The 15,502-nt window shown below is 39.8% G+C and overlaps 2 protein-coding genes across 3 annotated transcripts; one reads left to right on the plus strand and one right to left on the minus strand.

Moving 5' to 3' along the window:
• Window positions 1–1,819: 1,819 nt before the first annotated feature.
• Window positions 1,820–11,957, plus strand: sgpl1 (sphingosine-1-phosphate lyase 1). Of its 2 annotated transcripts, none has more exons than XM_058651808.1 (14): window positions 1,820–1,975; window positions 5,031–5,196; window positions 5,753–5,820; window positions 6,193–6,340; window positions 6,502–6,581; window positions 6,795–6,923; window positions 7,028–7,116; window positions 7,235–7,343; window positions 7,426–7,524; window positions 7,613–7,759; window positions 7,981–8,219; window positions 8,303–8,449; window positions 8,549–8,669; window positions 10,043–11,957. In XM_058651808.1, exons 1-14 carry the CDS (start codon window positions 1,964–1,966, stop codon window positions 10,178–10,180), a joined length of 1,692 nt encoding a protein of 563 aa, XP_058507791.1. In that variant the 5' UTR covers window positions 1,820–1,963; the 3' UTR covers window positions 10,181–11,957. The 2 variants fall into 2 exon arrangements, with proteins under 2 accessions (XP_058507791.1, XP_058507790.1); XM_058651807.1 differs by lacking the exon at window positions 1,820–1,975 and adding an exon at window positions 4,236–4,433.
• Window positions 11,958–12,340: 383 nt separating this feature from the next.
• On the minus strand, window positions 12,341–14,462 carry pcbd1 (pterin-4 alpha-carbinolamine dehydratase/dimerization cofactor of hepatocyte nuclear factor 1 alpha). Its single transcript, XM_058651809.1, has 4 exons — window positions 14,307–14,462; window positions 13,463–13,594; window positions 13,297–13,377; window positions 12,341–12,798 (listed from the first exon to the last, which is right to left on the minus strand). The coding sequence occupies exons 1-4, from the start codon at window positions 14,307–14,309 to the stop codon at window positions 12,706–12,708; spliced, it is 309 nt and encodes a 102-aa protein (XP_058507792.1). The 5' UTR covers window positions 14,310–14,462; the 3' UTR covers window positions 12,341–12,705.
• Window positions 14,463–15,502: the final 1,040 nt, after the last annotated feature.

Genomic DNA, 15,502 nt, shown 5'->3' on the forward strand with positions numbered 1-15,502 from the left:
ATCATAAGACACCATAATAAAAAAAGGTGATGGTGAAGGTGATGATGATCTCACCACTGCAGTCTCTCCTCTTTAAATGTACGCAAACTACCGCACTGTTATATCTTCATTTACAAATCCATTCTTGGTTTGCTGCCACTTTTTAATCCTCCCTGTTTTCCCAGGGCTTCATTACATTAAATGTACCCTCAATACTGAGCTTGATAAAAAAAAGTGTTCTCCTACTCTGCTCCTTCAACCTGGAATATACTACAGCGGGATCTTAAACTATCCAGGTTGATCCCACTATGGGATTTTACATTTATTTTAAGAGCACTAGAGTGAGACTCTTTGGAAACCTGTTCCTGCTTTTAGTATGTTTATCTGTTTTACTTTAACTTGTACTGTATGGCAGTATTAAATCTGTCTGTAAGTAAATTTACTGGTAAATTTACAAAACAGGTCTTCGTTGTGAATGAGACCCTGGGATTTCTACTATAAATAAAAAACATAGGACACGTACAGATAAAACAAATAGTGATTTTGTAATAGATGAGTGGTACCTATGGTTGTCCTTAGGAATAAATATTTGAATGTATGAAATAATAATGGATTTTGATTTTAGGGTTCTAATGGCCCAGGGAAAGATGCTTTAGAAAGTTTGTGTGTCTTTTGATGCCACTGAACGACTTCCAAGAGGGCAATAAACAGTCTATGGTCTTTTATTATTTTCGTGGCTCTGCAGATGCATGGTGTACTGGCAGTGTCACCCAGAGAAGGCAGGGAGCAGCTAGTTAACCTGTGTGCTCGACATATAACCCTCTGCAGAGTTTTCATATCTGCTGCTGAGCAGGTGGCCTGCCTCACTGTGATACTGTACACCAGGACTCTCAGTGGTGGAGTGGCAATATTTCCCCAGAAGGTTCTGCTTATGTTCTGTTTTCCTGAACAATCTTAGAAAATGTAGACATTGCTGAGCATTTTCGACTGTCACCAGAGTGTTTACTGACCAGGAGAAATCTTCTGAGATGTGGGTCCCCAAGAACTTGAAAAGGTGGCCATCTCAGCCTGTGTCAGATTTAATATCTTGGTAAAGAGAGTTGAGCAGCGCAGACCTTGAGTACTACTTTGCCGAACTCGATCAGAACCCACATTCACTGTCTTTAGCACCCATCTCAGTTGAGATTCCTGAGGAGTAAGCATGTCCATGTTAGAGGTTATTGTGCACAGTGTGTCTTTACTGGGCCTCTTTGCCCCAAAATGAGCAAAGAAATGAACAAGTTCCTCTTATCTTAAAGATCCAGTGTGTTAGTGAAATCTAATGGTGAAAGTGCACATTGCAACAGAAGAAGTTTGGGTAACTAAAGTGGCCTTTGCTTTGCATACCAGAAAAGTGAGTTCCCATAGCATCTGGAATATTTGTATGTATTTTCGACTCTGTGAGTGTATTTACTTTTTTAAAGGGTTTATATATTTGTTACTGAGCGTAAAAACGCGGAAGCAGTGTGGCCTGTGTGTCCCTCCGGGCTGCTGCAGAAACATGGCGGCGCAAGATGGCGGACTTCATTCACAACAACCTTGTAAAAGTACATAAAAAATACTTATTCCAAAGCTTCGAAAACCAAAAGTTTTTTTTAATTTTAAATCGACTATGCCCATATGCAACCATACGTGTGAGGAGCATATCTATTTCTGTCGATAAACCCTCCGAAATGTTTCGCACGGCACCTTGAAATGGAAGATCTACAAATCATGTGGCGCCACACCAACAGCGGTCCCTGCCGTTGCACATATCCACGTGACCATAAGATCAGCGCAGGCGACTACGCCAGTGTACTTCCTGAATCGGGGTTAGCTGCTTGTTGCTGTGTTTGATAGCAGCATGTAGATGAGAAGCAGAAGAGGGAGAAAGCAGCAGCAGGAGGCGACTTTCTCGAGAAGCAGAGACGAAAAGAGGAATTTGGGAGAGAGTTGACCTCGAAACATGGATTACTGGGTGAGTGTCGTTTTACTTCGCATTGTTTTTGCACATTACACACAGAGTGCGGCTCATGTGACGGCGGCACAGCTGCTGTAGAGAGAGCAGGAAGACTTGTTTATCGCCACTGACTCGACTTGTTTACTGGCAAAGATGCTGCAAGTTCACAAGCAGCGAAGCGAAGTCATGCAGTCGAAACAATTCACCCACACATTAATACTGAAATGTGGCTTTTAATATGAACGAGTGTCACTGTCCTTGATAATCCACAATAACAATACAAGTAACAAAGTTGCCTTCAAAATGATTCAATGTTTGTTTCCGGGAAGTCATAAAGCCGATTTGTTTTCTGATAAACTGTGGGGCTGTGGAAAAGTAGAGTTCCTCCTTGTAGCAGGTTTAAAGCTCCATTCTATTGTTCACTGAGTCTCATACAGTTTAAAATTAGACATCCTGTTCAACATAAACCTACAGGAAATTCAAACAAAGCACCGCTTTCAATAATAATGCCTGTAACCGCAGAGCTGTTGAGATTGGTGAGATTTTTCCTCAAAGGAGCAACATCAGCTGATACACCAGACATCAGCAGTAGACCAAAGACACTAGAGGGCAGCTTGTCTTACACAGATGTGCTGTCAGTGCAAAATTACCTTCCAGACAAACTCTGTCCTGCTCTCTGCTACAAGAATGAGCTTGAATTTGACTGGAAAATCAATGCATGTCATGATAACACTTGTTTACATACACTTATAAAACTTGAATATGTGCCCTTTTTACTGTAACACAAATATCAACAATAACAAAACAAATCACATCATACACCAATATATATTTTCTTTCTTGCTGCTTTCCTTTTTGTCATTATTAAAGGGGAAGATTATGAGCACCTGCTTTACCCCAGTGTGCGCCTGCTCGTCTTTTTCATTGCAGTTGTTTGCATATCTGTCAATATTTGTTCTCTCTTGAACGTCTTTTGAATAAAGCAGTAATAAAAAAGTTTCTGCTATTGCTCCCTGGTGAACAGTGAGAGATCATGACAATAAACAAATAGAAAGGGTTTTCATTTTGAGATTGTCATTAAACTTGTAAAATATTAAGGATTGGTGGTGCGTAAAATATTTTTAGAATTTAAAATGGGCCACTGCTGTTGAATTTGGGAATGACTGCTCTCTGGGTCTCTGTTTGACAATGATCAGTAGTGATGTTGTGCTTACTGCCAGTTTTCACCTTGCTGTATCCAGGAGCAGCCACCCTGCAGTCACACCCAGTTTTCCATGAGAACATGACCTCCCCTCTGAACAACAAAAGCTCTTCTTACACGAACAGTCAAATGTTGTATGAGGGGGAGCTAAGGAATGGGCGTCCACTGCTCAACAATGAGTCGGACAATACGCATACAAAAGTCTTTGTGTGGAGTCCGTTTAGGTTTTCCTAGGGCGAGACTTGCTCTGAATGGTTTTAGATAAGTGTGGGTGGACCAGAAAGGGAACTATATTGGCAGAAAATATGTTGGATACCATTAAAAAGGCATGGAACTCCAGAGGTAGACCTGCCTAATGCACTGATATGTGTAGCATCATTCAGTTATGTATTAATCCTGTTGTGAAAATTGCCAGTCAACATGTGTTAGTGGATATTTTCAGTTTAGACACGCTTGTCTCGATGCAAATGATCCCGCCAAACCTGTATGAGAACATGGTAAAAAAAAAACAAAAAAAACTGGCAGGTATGACAGTTGTACCCTTGGAACGCAGGTAGACATCCCATTCACGGGCCTCCATTCACTCTCCATTTACTGTACATGAAAAAAATCCAACTTATCACAATGCTCTGTGACCTCCTCTTAGGTTAGAACAAAGTAGGTGGAATGTTCTGACTTAAACACAGTTGCTTTTTCTTTGTAGAAAGTGGGACTCATTTTGCAGGTTTTTTATTATTTTATTTCAGGTATTACTTAAGATAATGATCTTTGAACCTTAAACTTTTCTCCATCTGATTGTGGCTGATGTGGAGAAACCGGTGTCCCTGCTATCAAATTGTGTGCTATAGTGTTGTAAAAACAGCACAGAGGAGAGATAATGAAAAGATAAAAATGCTACACTTATGAAATAACATTAATATGTAATTACTGTGTTGCATTCAGGCTAAGTTAGATCTACTCACTCGGGCTGCGAAAAACAACTGCATTCATGTTTAGATTTCCAAAAAGTATTTCAGGAGTTATTGGTAACCAGCAAATAAATATACAGTTCTGTCTATTTCAAGTAGAACTTCCTGTCTTGTCTCACCATAAATGACTCAACTGGCTGCACGTGTTGTTGTTGGTTTGGGTGCTGGGAGGAGCCTGGTGATAGTCGTGCTTTTAGCAGAGGGAGATCTCTTAAGCTCACATGGACGACTGTCTGAAAGACTGCTAAGAAACAGTGTTAGTGTGAAGAGGAAACTGAGCTCTGTAGGTCTGACAATGCCTTTGGGAGTAAGTACTAGAATTTGAACATTGTAAATCAAGATTTGGGACTTTATACTGGTAATATGCTGCATTATCATTATAATGTGAAAAGCAGGCACTTAAATCAACCATTGTATCTATTGTTATTTCTATAATGTATAGTTTTACTCTAAATATCAACACTATGTGCCGTAGAGTTTGACTTAAAGGAGCTGCATGTAAGAAATGTATTAAGTAAAAAATGATGATATGCCATCACAGATAAAGGAAACATGTTTAAATTTAAATATAAATTAAATTTACAGCCTGCGAATACTGTTCATGTCAATGTTGTGGAAAAGATAGTGTAGCTTCTCGTAGGTCTATATTTGGATTCATGCAGAATTGGTTCCTCAAACTACCTGGCAACCTCGAGTGTCTGAGGAGGAAGGGCAGGGGAGACAATCCTCTCCAATATTTTTTTCATTTGGATTGCAGTACCCACTCAAGTTGTATGTCTTATAAATACATCACATATTATTAAATATTAACACACTGTTGGAAGCCAAACGTCTCTGAAACTCTCCTGTGACAGTAAAGCCGCCTTCTTGTATTGTGATACATCGTGTGTGTGTCTGTGTTCAGAGTGCCTTGGAGGTGTACAAAGAGATGGTGCTGCTGTATGTGGAGGAGGGCCGGCGGCAGGTGAACTCTCACTGCGCGCACCTGGAACCATGGCAGATCATTGGAGCAACAATCATCACCACACTGGGAGCAATCTGGATCAAGGGCCTCCTCTTCCAGCAAGAAAGTAAGGCTTCACATGTGACAAATCGCTACGACAACGGTCTTGTGTATACTGCAGTAACGATAATACTAGGAAATAAACTAACAACGATGCATCATGTTCACTAAGCTTTCTGAGTCATACTGTAATTTGCTTCACCTCTGGTAACCTACTTGTAACAACATGTGGTCTGAGCAATTTAGTTAATTACTTTTCTTTTAACCCTTTTAGTTTCCCTCATTTTTTGAAGTTAGTCTTCCAGTACCCTATAAGGAGAAACTTAAATTCCTCTTTGTTACTGAGCAAATCACCAAGACTTTGTAGATATACTATCAATCAATCAATGGTTGAATTCCTCCGAAACAGAGTCGGCTCCACCCATCATACTTCAGCTCTTTCAAGAGTAAGAAAACTAGTGGCACGTCTTCAGACTAAAGTGCTAAGTCGACATGGTTCCAGTTTTCAGTGTACACTTTTGCCCCAGACACGTGAATACTAGTCACAGTCAGCTGATTAATATCTGTTGATGTACCATGGTTTCACCACAGCAGCTGTCTTGTCTTTTCTTTTTGGTTAATAGGTCTGACATCACGAATAAAGAAGCAGTGCTTTCGACTCATCAAAAAAATACCCTACATTGGCGGAGCAGTAAGTATCTGTGGTAAATCTGTTCCCTCTTTTCCTGCAGATGTGCACTGTCTCTGTCATCTCCATGAGTCTGGCTTCATGAGTCACTCTAAGATGACTGTTTATAACAGTCGGTCTGTGTGTGTGTGTGTGTGTGGGGGGGGGGGGACCTTGTGTGCCAGACCTTTGGCACACTTAATATCACGCAATAGTGATAACACTTGGTTACTTCGGTCATTACATCACTGCCTGAAAGCTCACTTTCAGGCTTTATCAAACATGTTAGTAGTACTTGTTATTTATTTTAGTGGTGTCTTACATTACTCTATGCTCTACTCAATGCAGAAATAGTCAATGCCTCTAAATCAACTCTTCCCTCTCTCTCTATGGCAGATTCAGAGCCAGCTGAACAAGGCTTTGGATGACATGTCTGACAGTCTGTGCACTTTGAAGAATGGGATGAGCTACACTAAACAGCTGCCATCTAAAGGTCTCTCTCAGACACAAGTGCTAGACAAAATCCGAGAGTACCAGACGCTGAGTAAGTCTCTGTTCCCCCCCTGAGCTTTCCCCCATTGTTCACAAACTTCACAGCTTTTATACCCCAATGTTAAACTTGTTTGACCAATGAGAAATCTCTCATCTGAACTATTCTGAGAAAACCAGTTCTCCAATCTCTAAAGAGAATGTGTGTCGTTGCAGATGAGGTGAAATGGGAGAAAGGATGTGTTTCGGGTGCAGTGTATTGGGGTGACGAAACATTGACCAAACTGCTGGTGAAGGTATTCATCTTTGTTTTTCTGTCAGGACCTTGGCACAGAACAGAACAGAATAACATTTTAGTGTTAGTTACTGTAAGCAGGACAAAACTCCCTTTTTAGAAACAATTTTTGCTACAATAGTCAGTAAATGTGAGTATTTTGTCCTGCTATATCTGTAAATGTTACTTATTGTGTATCTTTACTTATTTTATTTCTCTATCTTTTTGGCTTAAGGTGTATGGAGATTTTGCTTGGAGCAATCCACTTCACCCAGACATCTTTCCAGGCGTAAGAAAGATGGAGGCAGAGGTTGTCAGAATGTGTTGCACACTTTTCCATGGTGGTCCCAGCTCCTGTGGCACAGTAAGTAACCATACTGTACATGCTCATAAAAATACACAGGCCAGTAAACTCGAATGGAGAAAATGTGGACTTCATATAACATTATTTACATCTACTTTGTTCAGGTTACTTCAGGGGGAACTGAGAGCATACTGATGGCCTGTAAAGCATACAGAGACATGGCGTATGAACGAGGTGTCAAATACCCTGAAATGTAAGATGAGCCGCGCGTGTGTGTGTGTGTGAAGGCTTGTTCTTGACCATGACTGTTTTTGGTTTTTTTCATGGTAACACACAGGTTTTAATAATGTTTATGTGTTTGGTTCTGACAGTGTTGCACCTGTGAGCGTCCACGCAGCCTTTAACAAAGCAGCACATTATTTTGGAATGAAGCTGGTTCATGTGCCCCTTGACAATAAAACTATGAAAGTAGACGTGAAGGTGAGAATACAACACATATAGACTGCACGTTATTCTTAGACACTCGCTCCCCTCATATTGTTTTTTTTTTTCCATTTCAAAGGCTATGAAGAGAGCTATCGGCAAGAACACAGCCATGCTCGTGTGCTCAACGCCACAGTTTCCTCATGGAATCATGGATTCTGTTGAGGAAGTCGCTAAGGTCAGATGTGAAACATTTTCCTTTTTAACGGGCTTTCAAATGGAAACAGGGAAGTCACATGATGACACTTTCCCGCGGTGTGTTCCAGCTGGCTGTACGTTACAACCTCCCGCTGCATGTGGATGCGTGTCTTGGAGGTTTTCTCATTGGCTTCATGGCCAAGGCTGGTTATTCACTCGCACCGTTCGACTTCAGGGTAAAAGGTGTCACCAGCATGTCTGCAGACACCCACAAGGTAAGGAGTGGCTGATAATTTCCCTTCAAATAACTTGGTCTTTTAATCTGTTTTACACATCAATTTGTTGTAATAGCTAACAAAAAGTTGGTGCCTTAATGGAATGTAGAGAGGATTCATAGAACCACCTATGAGCTCACCTATGAGGCAATATTTGCTGTAGTTATTTTAAAGCTGCATTGTGTATATTAATGTGTAATCTGTGTGACCTTCCTCTCCAGTATGGCTACGCCCCCAAAGGCTCCTCAGTAATCCTGTACAGTGATAAAAAATACCGTCACTACCAGTACTTTGTAGCTCCAGACTGGCAGGGGGGAATCTATGCCTCACCCTCTGTCGCAGGCTCCAGGCCAGGTGGAATCATCGCCGCCTGCTGGGCGACCATGATGCACATGGGAGAGAGTGGATACATCGACGCCACCAGGAAAATCATCAGTACAGCACGCAAAATCAAAACAGAGTAAGTCACTCAGTGTGTTTATAACAGTAAAGAATCTCACTGTCATTCGTCTTTCCACCTTTAACATCTTTTCTTGTTGACAGAATCCGCAAGATAAAAGGAGTGTTTGTGTTTGGGGATCCGGAGGTGTCAGTAGTGGCAATAGGATCAGATGATTTTGATATTTTCCGTCTGTCTAATGCTCTGACATCGAAGGGCTGGAATCTGAACACTCTACAGTATCCATCCAGGTACGTATTAAACAAGAATCAGTGGAACAACAATAATAATAATAATAATAATAATCATTATTCACTGCTTTTAATGTGTAATGGTTTACTCTTCCACAGCATCCACATTTGTTGCACAGTTCTGCACACCAAGCCTGGAGTTGCAGATCACTTTATTCGTGAGGTCAAAGAGCAGGTTGCCATCATCATGAAGAACCCCAAAGAGAAAACTACAGGAATGGTGAGAGAGCTCTGCCTACACACCTGACACATTTACATCTGTTTACTAAACAACTGGGTAAAATATAAGTTATTAATATAAGGTTTCAGAACAATATTTACTGTATTATAAATTTTAAAACAAGATGGGATATGACCACATGAGAATACCATCAAACATCCAACTACTGAGACATCTTGCAAGGATGTATTGTGCCATCTTAAACTGGCACAGAGCATAGAACAAGCTGACTGCTAACGGTGTTGTTTGGAAGCGTTTTTGTCATTGAAGCGTTTCAACCCTTAAAGTGGCTGCATGTTTGATCAGCAATGAATTGTCAAAGATGAATCGTACTTAAAAGATAAATAACACACACCCAGTGGCTGCTACCGCAAATAAATATGATGGCAAATATGATTGGCAGCCATTCGTTTTACAGAATTTGTAAACATGTTTGACTTTTTGAGGAAACTAAAAAAGGTGTCACTAACAGAAACACCCTTCAATGACATGTTAAACAAAATAGTTAACTGACTTCAGCACTATACCTGAATGAACATTGCACTGTTTGTTACATGTATTTAAAACAAAAACAGACTTTATGATGAAACAAACATGTTGGACAGAGATTTAAAACAAGATTAAGTATCATCAAAAATATGAGCAGCGATACTCTAATGCAATGAGGAAACGTTTAAGATATGAATTGTTTGTTTACAACCATCCATTGTCACTTTACTGTCGGAGAAGAGCAAAGAAACCAGAACATAATTATGCTTAAAAAGCTGAAATCATAAAACTGTTATTTCATTAACAAAAATAAAAAACATTGAAACCAATTACTCGGTTTTCAAATAGTTTTAGTAATAAATGAATAGATTCATTGTTGCAGTACTAACAGTCACAAATGGAATTGCAGCTTTAGTGATTGTATTGGTTTAAATTGCGACATGAAAACAAATGAATTATTGAGCAATTACGCTCCACTGTGTTTTCCTCTTATTCTTGCTTGAGAATTGTGTATTAGTTTACAACTGGGACTTGTTCTGCTCCTCAAGGTCGTACCTGAGTCAAATCCTAACACACACACACGCTGTACATATACTTTCAGATTTATCTTGACCAAAACAACCTAAGGATCTCAGTATCTCTAAAGTCCATCATGATTAAGCTTTCAGAAGTCCACGTTGCTTCTCTATCAGAATATTCCAGTGATAACCGCATGTAATCTATGGATGACACAAACATACTTACTCAACATAGTGTTACTGATTTTCAAATAATAATGTGTTACAAATATGTGAGTACGATAAAACCCACAGCTAACAAGACAATATTAGATAATTATCCACTAACTGCTACACTGTGCACCGATGCACTCGCTCATGTTTCAGGGAGCGATCTATGGCATGGCCCAGTCCATCCCAGACAGATCCATGGTGACAGAGATCTCCCGAGGCTTCCTCGACTGTCTCTACAGCACTGAGGTGCGCGACACCAGCCACATGAACGGCAACGGCAAAGCCCACTGAAACAGAATTGGGGCCCCTCGCAGCCTGAGCACACCGCATGCTTGTTTCCTCTAGAGCTCTGATTTAACTGCTCAACGGTTGCCTTACCTTGCACACCTTCAACATGGGAGAACATCAGTACAGATCTGTGAAGCACAAGCCACTGTCATTTTAATCAGGCCACGGGGGGGGAATCACATGTAATTCTGTACCCAAAGGGCTCAGAGAAGTGACAACTTTTTGGTCTTTTCATTTAATTAACTCAATGACGTAGAACTGTGTGACTTATGTTTTTAATGTTCATATAAATTTTTTTTTTTTTAGCTTTTGTCAAATGCATATGTCTGGCATAATTTCATTGCGAATTCATTCAGATTTAATTTCTTTAAACTCCAGAAACATTTCAGCTTGCAAACACTGCTTCAATGACTCAGCAAAAAAATTCTACTCTTTAGAAACTCTGTGCTGCCCTCTAGCATGAAATCTGATGTACTGCTCCAGACTGGCTCTAAACGTGGAGCTGTGTCGAGCTGTGTTTGAATACCATTTTCACCATCATATAGAAATAGTTTGCTGGAAAATAGCATTTAAATGAGACTGCACTGCTATGCCCTGACAAGAACATATCAGGTAAATCTGTAATTCACTTGAAACTACACTTCTCTGACTTTATGTCTGTTTATTCTTGTTTGCACTGTATTTGATGACATTCAGATTTTTTTAAGTCTATATTTGTGGTCTAACATCCACCATGATAGGGATTGAGGACGGAGGGAGAATAACTTGCAATGTGGGATCTTTAAATACAACAAATTGTCTTTAAATGTAAGTGAGGGACAAGTTGCAACCAGGAAAATGCATATTTGAGAGTGGAAAGAGGAATCCAAAGATTACCAGCCATAATTATTATTTTTTTTTTTTCCAGAATTGGGGAAGAACTTGCGCATAGTCGTTGGCTTGTAAAACAACTATCTTATCTTATAATAACAGACTGGACTGAAAGATGTTTCCACACTTTAACTCAGTCTGCAGAGTCACCTGTGTACTACCTTATTTTAATTATTTAAATCTACCTCAGTTTCTGCTCATCCACTTATATACATTCTAACAGGGCAACTGTTTTTATTTTCCATTTATAACAGAAACTGCAATAGTGTTGTCAGTAATAATCCGTTCAGCAGGAAATGTGTGCATTTAACAATAAGTTGTTGTTTTGGTGTCACAAGGTAACACCAAAAGGACCTTGTGTTGTTCTCATGACGTGTGCTCTAACATTTTTGCTTCTTGATTTTGTATTTCCATGTGTCCATGTTTGTGCAATATGTTTTCCTTTTTAATGAATGAGAAATGAATGGGAATACTCCACTATCAATGTTATGTTATTAGAGGCATTGTATTGAACGATGTTATTGGTGTAATTTACCATTCATGTTTATTAGTCACTTAATTTGTGAGGCTTTTCTTAACGACCTGTGATTTTACACACTGAGCAGTTTTACAAAGATGATAGATGAATGTATTTTAGGTTATTACGTGCAGGGACGTTATTTTCATCTTTTGTTCATTCACACCTGGTTAAAAGACTAATGACAGATATTAGGACATTAACAGCCCCACTAAACCCATCCATCTTCAAATACTGCAGCCAGTGACAGGATGTGGAGACATGCCTGTGCAAAACAAACAAACAAACAAGGGCTTCTCCAACAATGAACAACCATCCAATTTGCTTTTTAGACAAATGTATGATGAATGAATGGCAAAGAAATATCTTTTTAATAAAAATGTTTAATTCAAATTCCTGTGTAACTGACAGTAATTATTCTCTATTAGTTTTCTGTCTGTAAATGCAAGCAATGCCTGTCGCTCCGTTATTGTCCAATGTGTTGTTTGACAGGCTTCCAACGTAGCAGGTGACTTACAAAGGGACGCTGATGTTGTTTGGATAATAAATGCAAGAGCCATTGGTAGAAATCACTACATCAAGTGACGCTCTCGCACCGTCTCTCACACGAAGGAACAAAGACAGTTTGTGTGACCTTGATTGTTACTTAGGAGGCACCTGCAGGTTTCTATTAGCAAATGATCCACAGCAAACACTGTTAATCCACTCGGAGTCATTAACATTTAACACAGCAGATGGTGTGCACAGTTGTTTCCACTGAAATTAAATCAACATGATGGATAGAGAAAGTGATTTTAATGACGGTAAAGTACGAACTATTTGGGACATAAGCTGTGACAGAGTTGGTAGCAACTGGACCTGAAGTTGTTCCCTGAAGATGTTGAAGAAATGCGGTGTAATTAATAGTGGAATGGTTACTGAGGAATGAATTGAATCCTTATACTGTAATATGTAAATGTGATTTTATAGCAAAGATACCATATTCACCAAACCACCACCATCAAAAACATATTGGACCCTTTACAGATGGCTACTTGATTCAGAATGAAAGTAACTGGTTCAAATCCTTTGGGTTTTGCAGGTCAAATACACCGATCACTGACTCCCGCTGCTTATTTCTTTACTGTGAAAACTGTGTTGGTCACATCAGAGATGCTTGGTCAATGAAGGTGGCCAAAGTGATGTCACGCTGCGACAAGCCTCCACAGTCATGTGTGCTGAGAGTGATTTGAACCTAGAGGAACAAACATGAAAACTGTGACTATGACACTCATCAGATGACTTGGACAATTGTTTTTTTTTCTGGTTAAATGTTGAGTGCAATTGCTTTAGGTTGTTGGTTAATCTAGACAAATATCTAAAATGTCTGCTGTGTAAAAACTGAATTGTCTCTAGTTTATCAAGCAGTCAAGCAGCTACCAGTGTAGCTGGGGTACATGATCCCAGTACTGGGCTCCTCTCTGGCAAGGAGAGTCAATCATGAGGTGATATATTCACTCATGAGCAGAGATGCAGTCACTTACTCCGCAAGAACAAAAGAAGTTGGTTCTCTATCCCAAGGCTCCCTTGTCTGGGAGTTCTTTCAGATTGTTCTTTAGATTAGTAAGAAATGTCCTGAGCAGAACTAACTGATACATTTGTTCTTGTTCTTGAGGTGACAAGAACAAGAACAAATGTATCTGTTCTTGCAGAGTATGTACAAGCCTTAAGGGTTGGAATCTTCTCTTTATACCTTATTATAGACATTGAACCACTCAGGATGATGGTCCATCTTCTCTGCTTGTAGAGCCACTCTGGACATGAAACCGAAAGCCTGAAATGGTAGAAAAAATGAATGCGGCAGTAGCATAATATACACAATCTGTTTAGTGAAGTGCTACACAACTACGACTACAAACCTGATTGAAGTCTTTAAACACAAACTCTTTGTAAATGGCGTCCCGGCCCACGACCTCCACCCACTGAGCGTTGCGTAGCAGGGGGAGAAGGTGAGACCTCTCCTCTTCATTCAGACTCTGTATCTTACCAGCCTGTTGGTACAGAGCAGCAACAGAGCAGCTGATTTTCGAGGGGCAGTTACACAAACAGAAACAGTGATTGGTCGCACAGAATCACATCTGGAAACAATGAGTGCATCCCTGCTGTAAAAAAACTAACTAGGCATGTGGTGGTGTTGGGGGGAGGTTCGGGGGTGGGGGAACTCTTTTTTTTTTTGGTCATTCAGTTCATAATCTTGTCGCATGATGTAGAGTCACATGCTTTTTAAAATCAATTTAACTCCCTGTAAACCTGCCTCCCACATTTTAACTGCACTGACAACATTTCTCTACATTGTGCAAACAGAACTGTTGTAGAATCAAGAGGGGACGTTCAAGGCTTCGTGAGTCATCATGCTCATATATTCCACAAGATGAAACAGATGATATGACCCCGGCCTCAAACAAAGTGATGACATCACTGGGTGTCATAGCAACACTCTAATCACCTTTATCTGTGGAGTGAATGGGCAGAGCACAAACAAAAGCCACTGGCTTAAACCATTTGTGCTTGTGGCTCAGTGTATACACACACACACATACACAGGAAAAATGCTTATATCCTATCCTTAAATAACAAGTAGACACTTATAGTTTTATGAGCATTTCTCAGCCTGCAGCTGACATGATTTAAACAAGTTTCAGATATCAACAGGTCTGTAAGGTAATCAGCAGGCGTGTGATGGTGCAGAGGTTGTGTACTCACCATGTTTGCAGAGCGCCTTCACACACAGAGAGGATTCAGCTTTCAGACACAAATCTGCTGTCACGGGCAGTGAGTGCAACAGGAATGAACCCATCTAACACACATGAGCTGAGCTGTGTGTGGGTCCTGCTCACAGCTGCCCCTAGAGAAGCCTGAACAGAAATGCTCCCTGCTGATTGGCTGCACAGCCACTTGTCAACACAGGTTTAATCATAAACTGTCATCTGTTGCACAAGGTACACATGGTGAGGTTTAGTAGCAGGAGGTTCAACACAAAGGCCAGTGCACAAGTGTTTGCTGGGTGACGAAAGGATGAATTTTCCATCTCCCCCACTCTTTAATAATCTATTCTGTGTTGTGTATGCACACATATTTATATACATAAAAGTCATATAAGTATACTTTTTTTTTTCCTGACACATTTGTAACTTTCTTGGATTATGGTAAACTGGCGGCCCCCCACATCGATGACCTGCGACCTACCACTTAATATCACATCATTATGAAAACATTCAACATTAAATGACATGTTGCATATAAGCTTGTATTTTATTTTAATTTGAATTACAGTTGTCCACGTTGTTATTTAATTTTAGATGTAGTTATTTATGTATTTCTCTGTTTTTTGCATCATTGGCATGTTTTTATTTTGAAGTTAACATCGTTCCACATTAAAAACGCAAAGCTTTTACTTTGAAACTGAGATATCCTCATGAATATCATGATAGAATATTGTGCTATCATTTTAAACTCATATTGCTCACTTGCTACCATTCTTTATTCCCCTCTTGACCAGACTATATGCTCATTGGCTCCCAGGTCATTTCAGTTTGAAACTGCTGGATCATGGTGACCTGCTAAGTGCGATGTTTTATTACTGGTCTTAGAAATTGTGTGTCTGTATACTGCAGCTACTTTATCCTTTTTGTATTTTCACAGATTTACTAATTTGTCTACAAATCTGTTCTTGGTTCAAATGATACTCTACAAATGTCTGTCCCCATAGTCAGAACTGTTTTTAAACACCTTTAAATGTGTTTTATGGACCGTCATGAAAGAAACTGTATACTTTGGCACTTTACTTTATTATGTCTCTCTTTTTTTTACTCTTCTTTAACTACTTCCTTTTAGCTTTTATATTCTGTCTTGAGTTTTGTATCTGACATTGTTTTGTCTCCGTAACTATTTGACCTGGA

This window comes from Solea solea, chromosome 15 (genome assembly GCF_958295425.1).
Source record: "Solea solea chromosome 15, fSolSol10.1, whole genome shotgun sequence".
In the NCBI taxonomy this organism is placed as follows: domain Eukaryota; kingdom Metazoa; phylum Chordata; class Actinopteri; order Pleuronectiformes; family Soleidae; genus Solea; species Solea solea.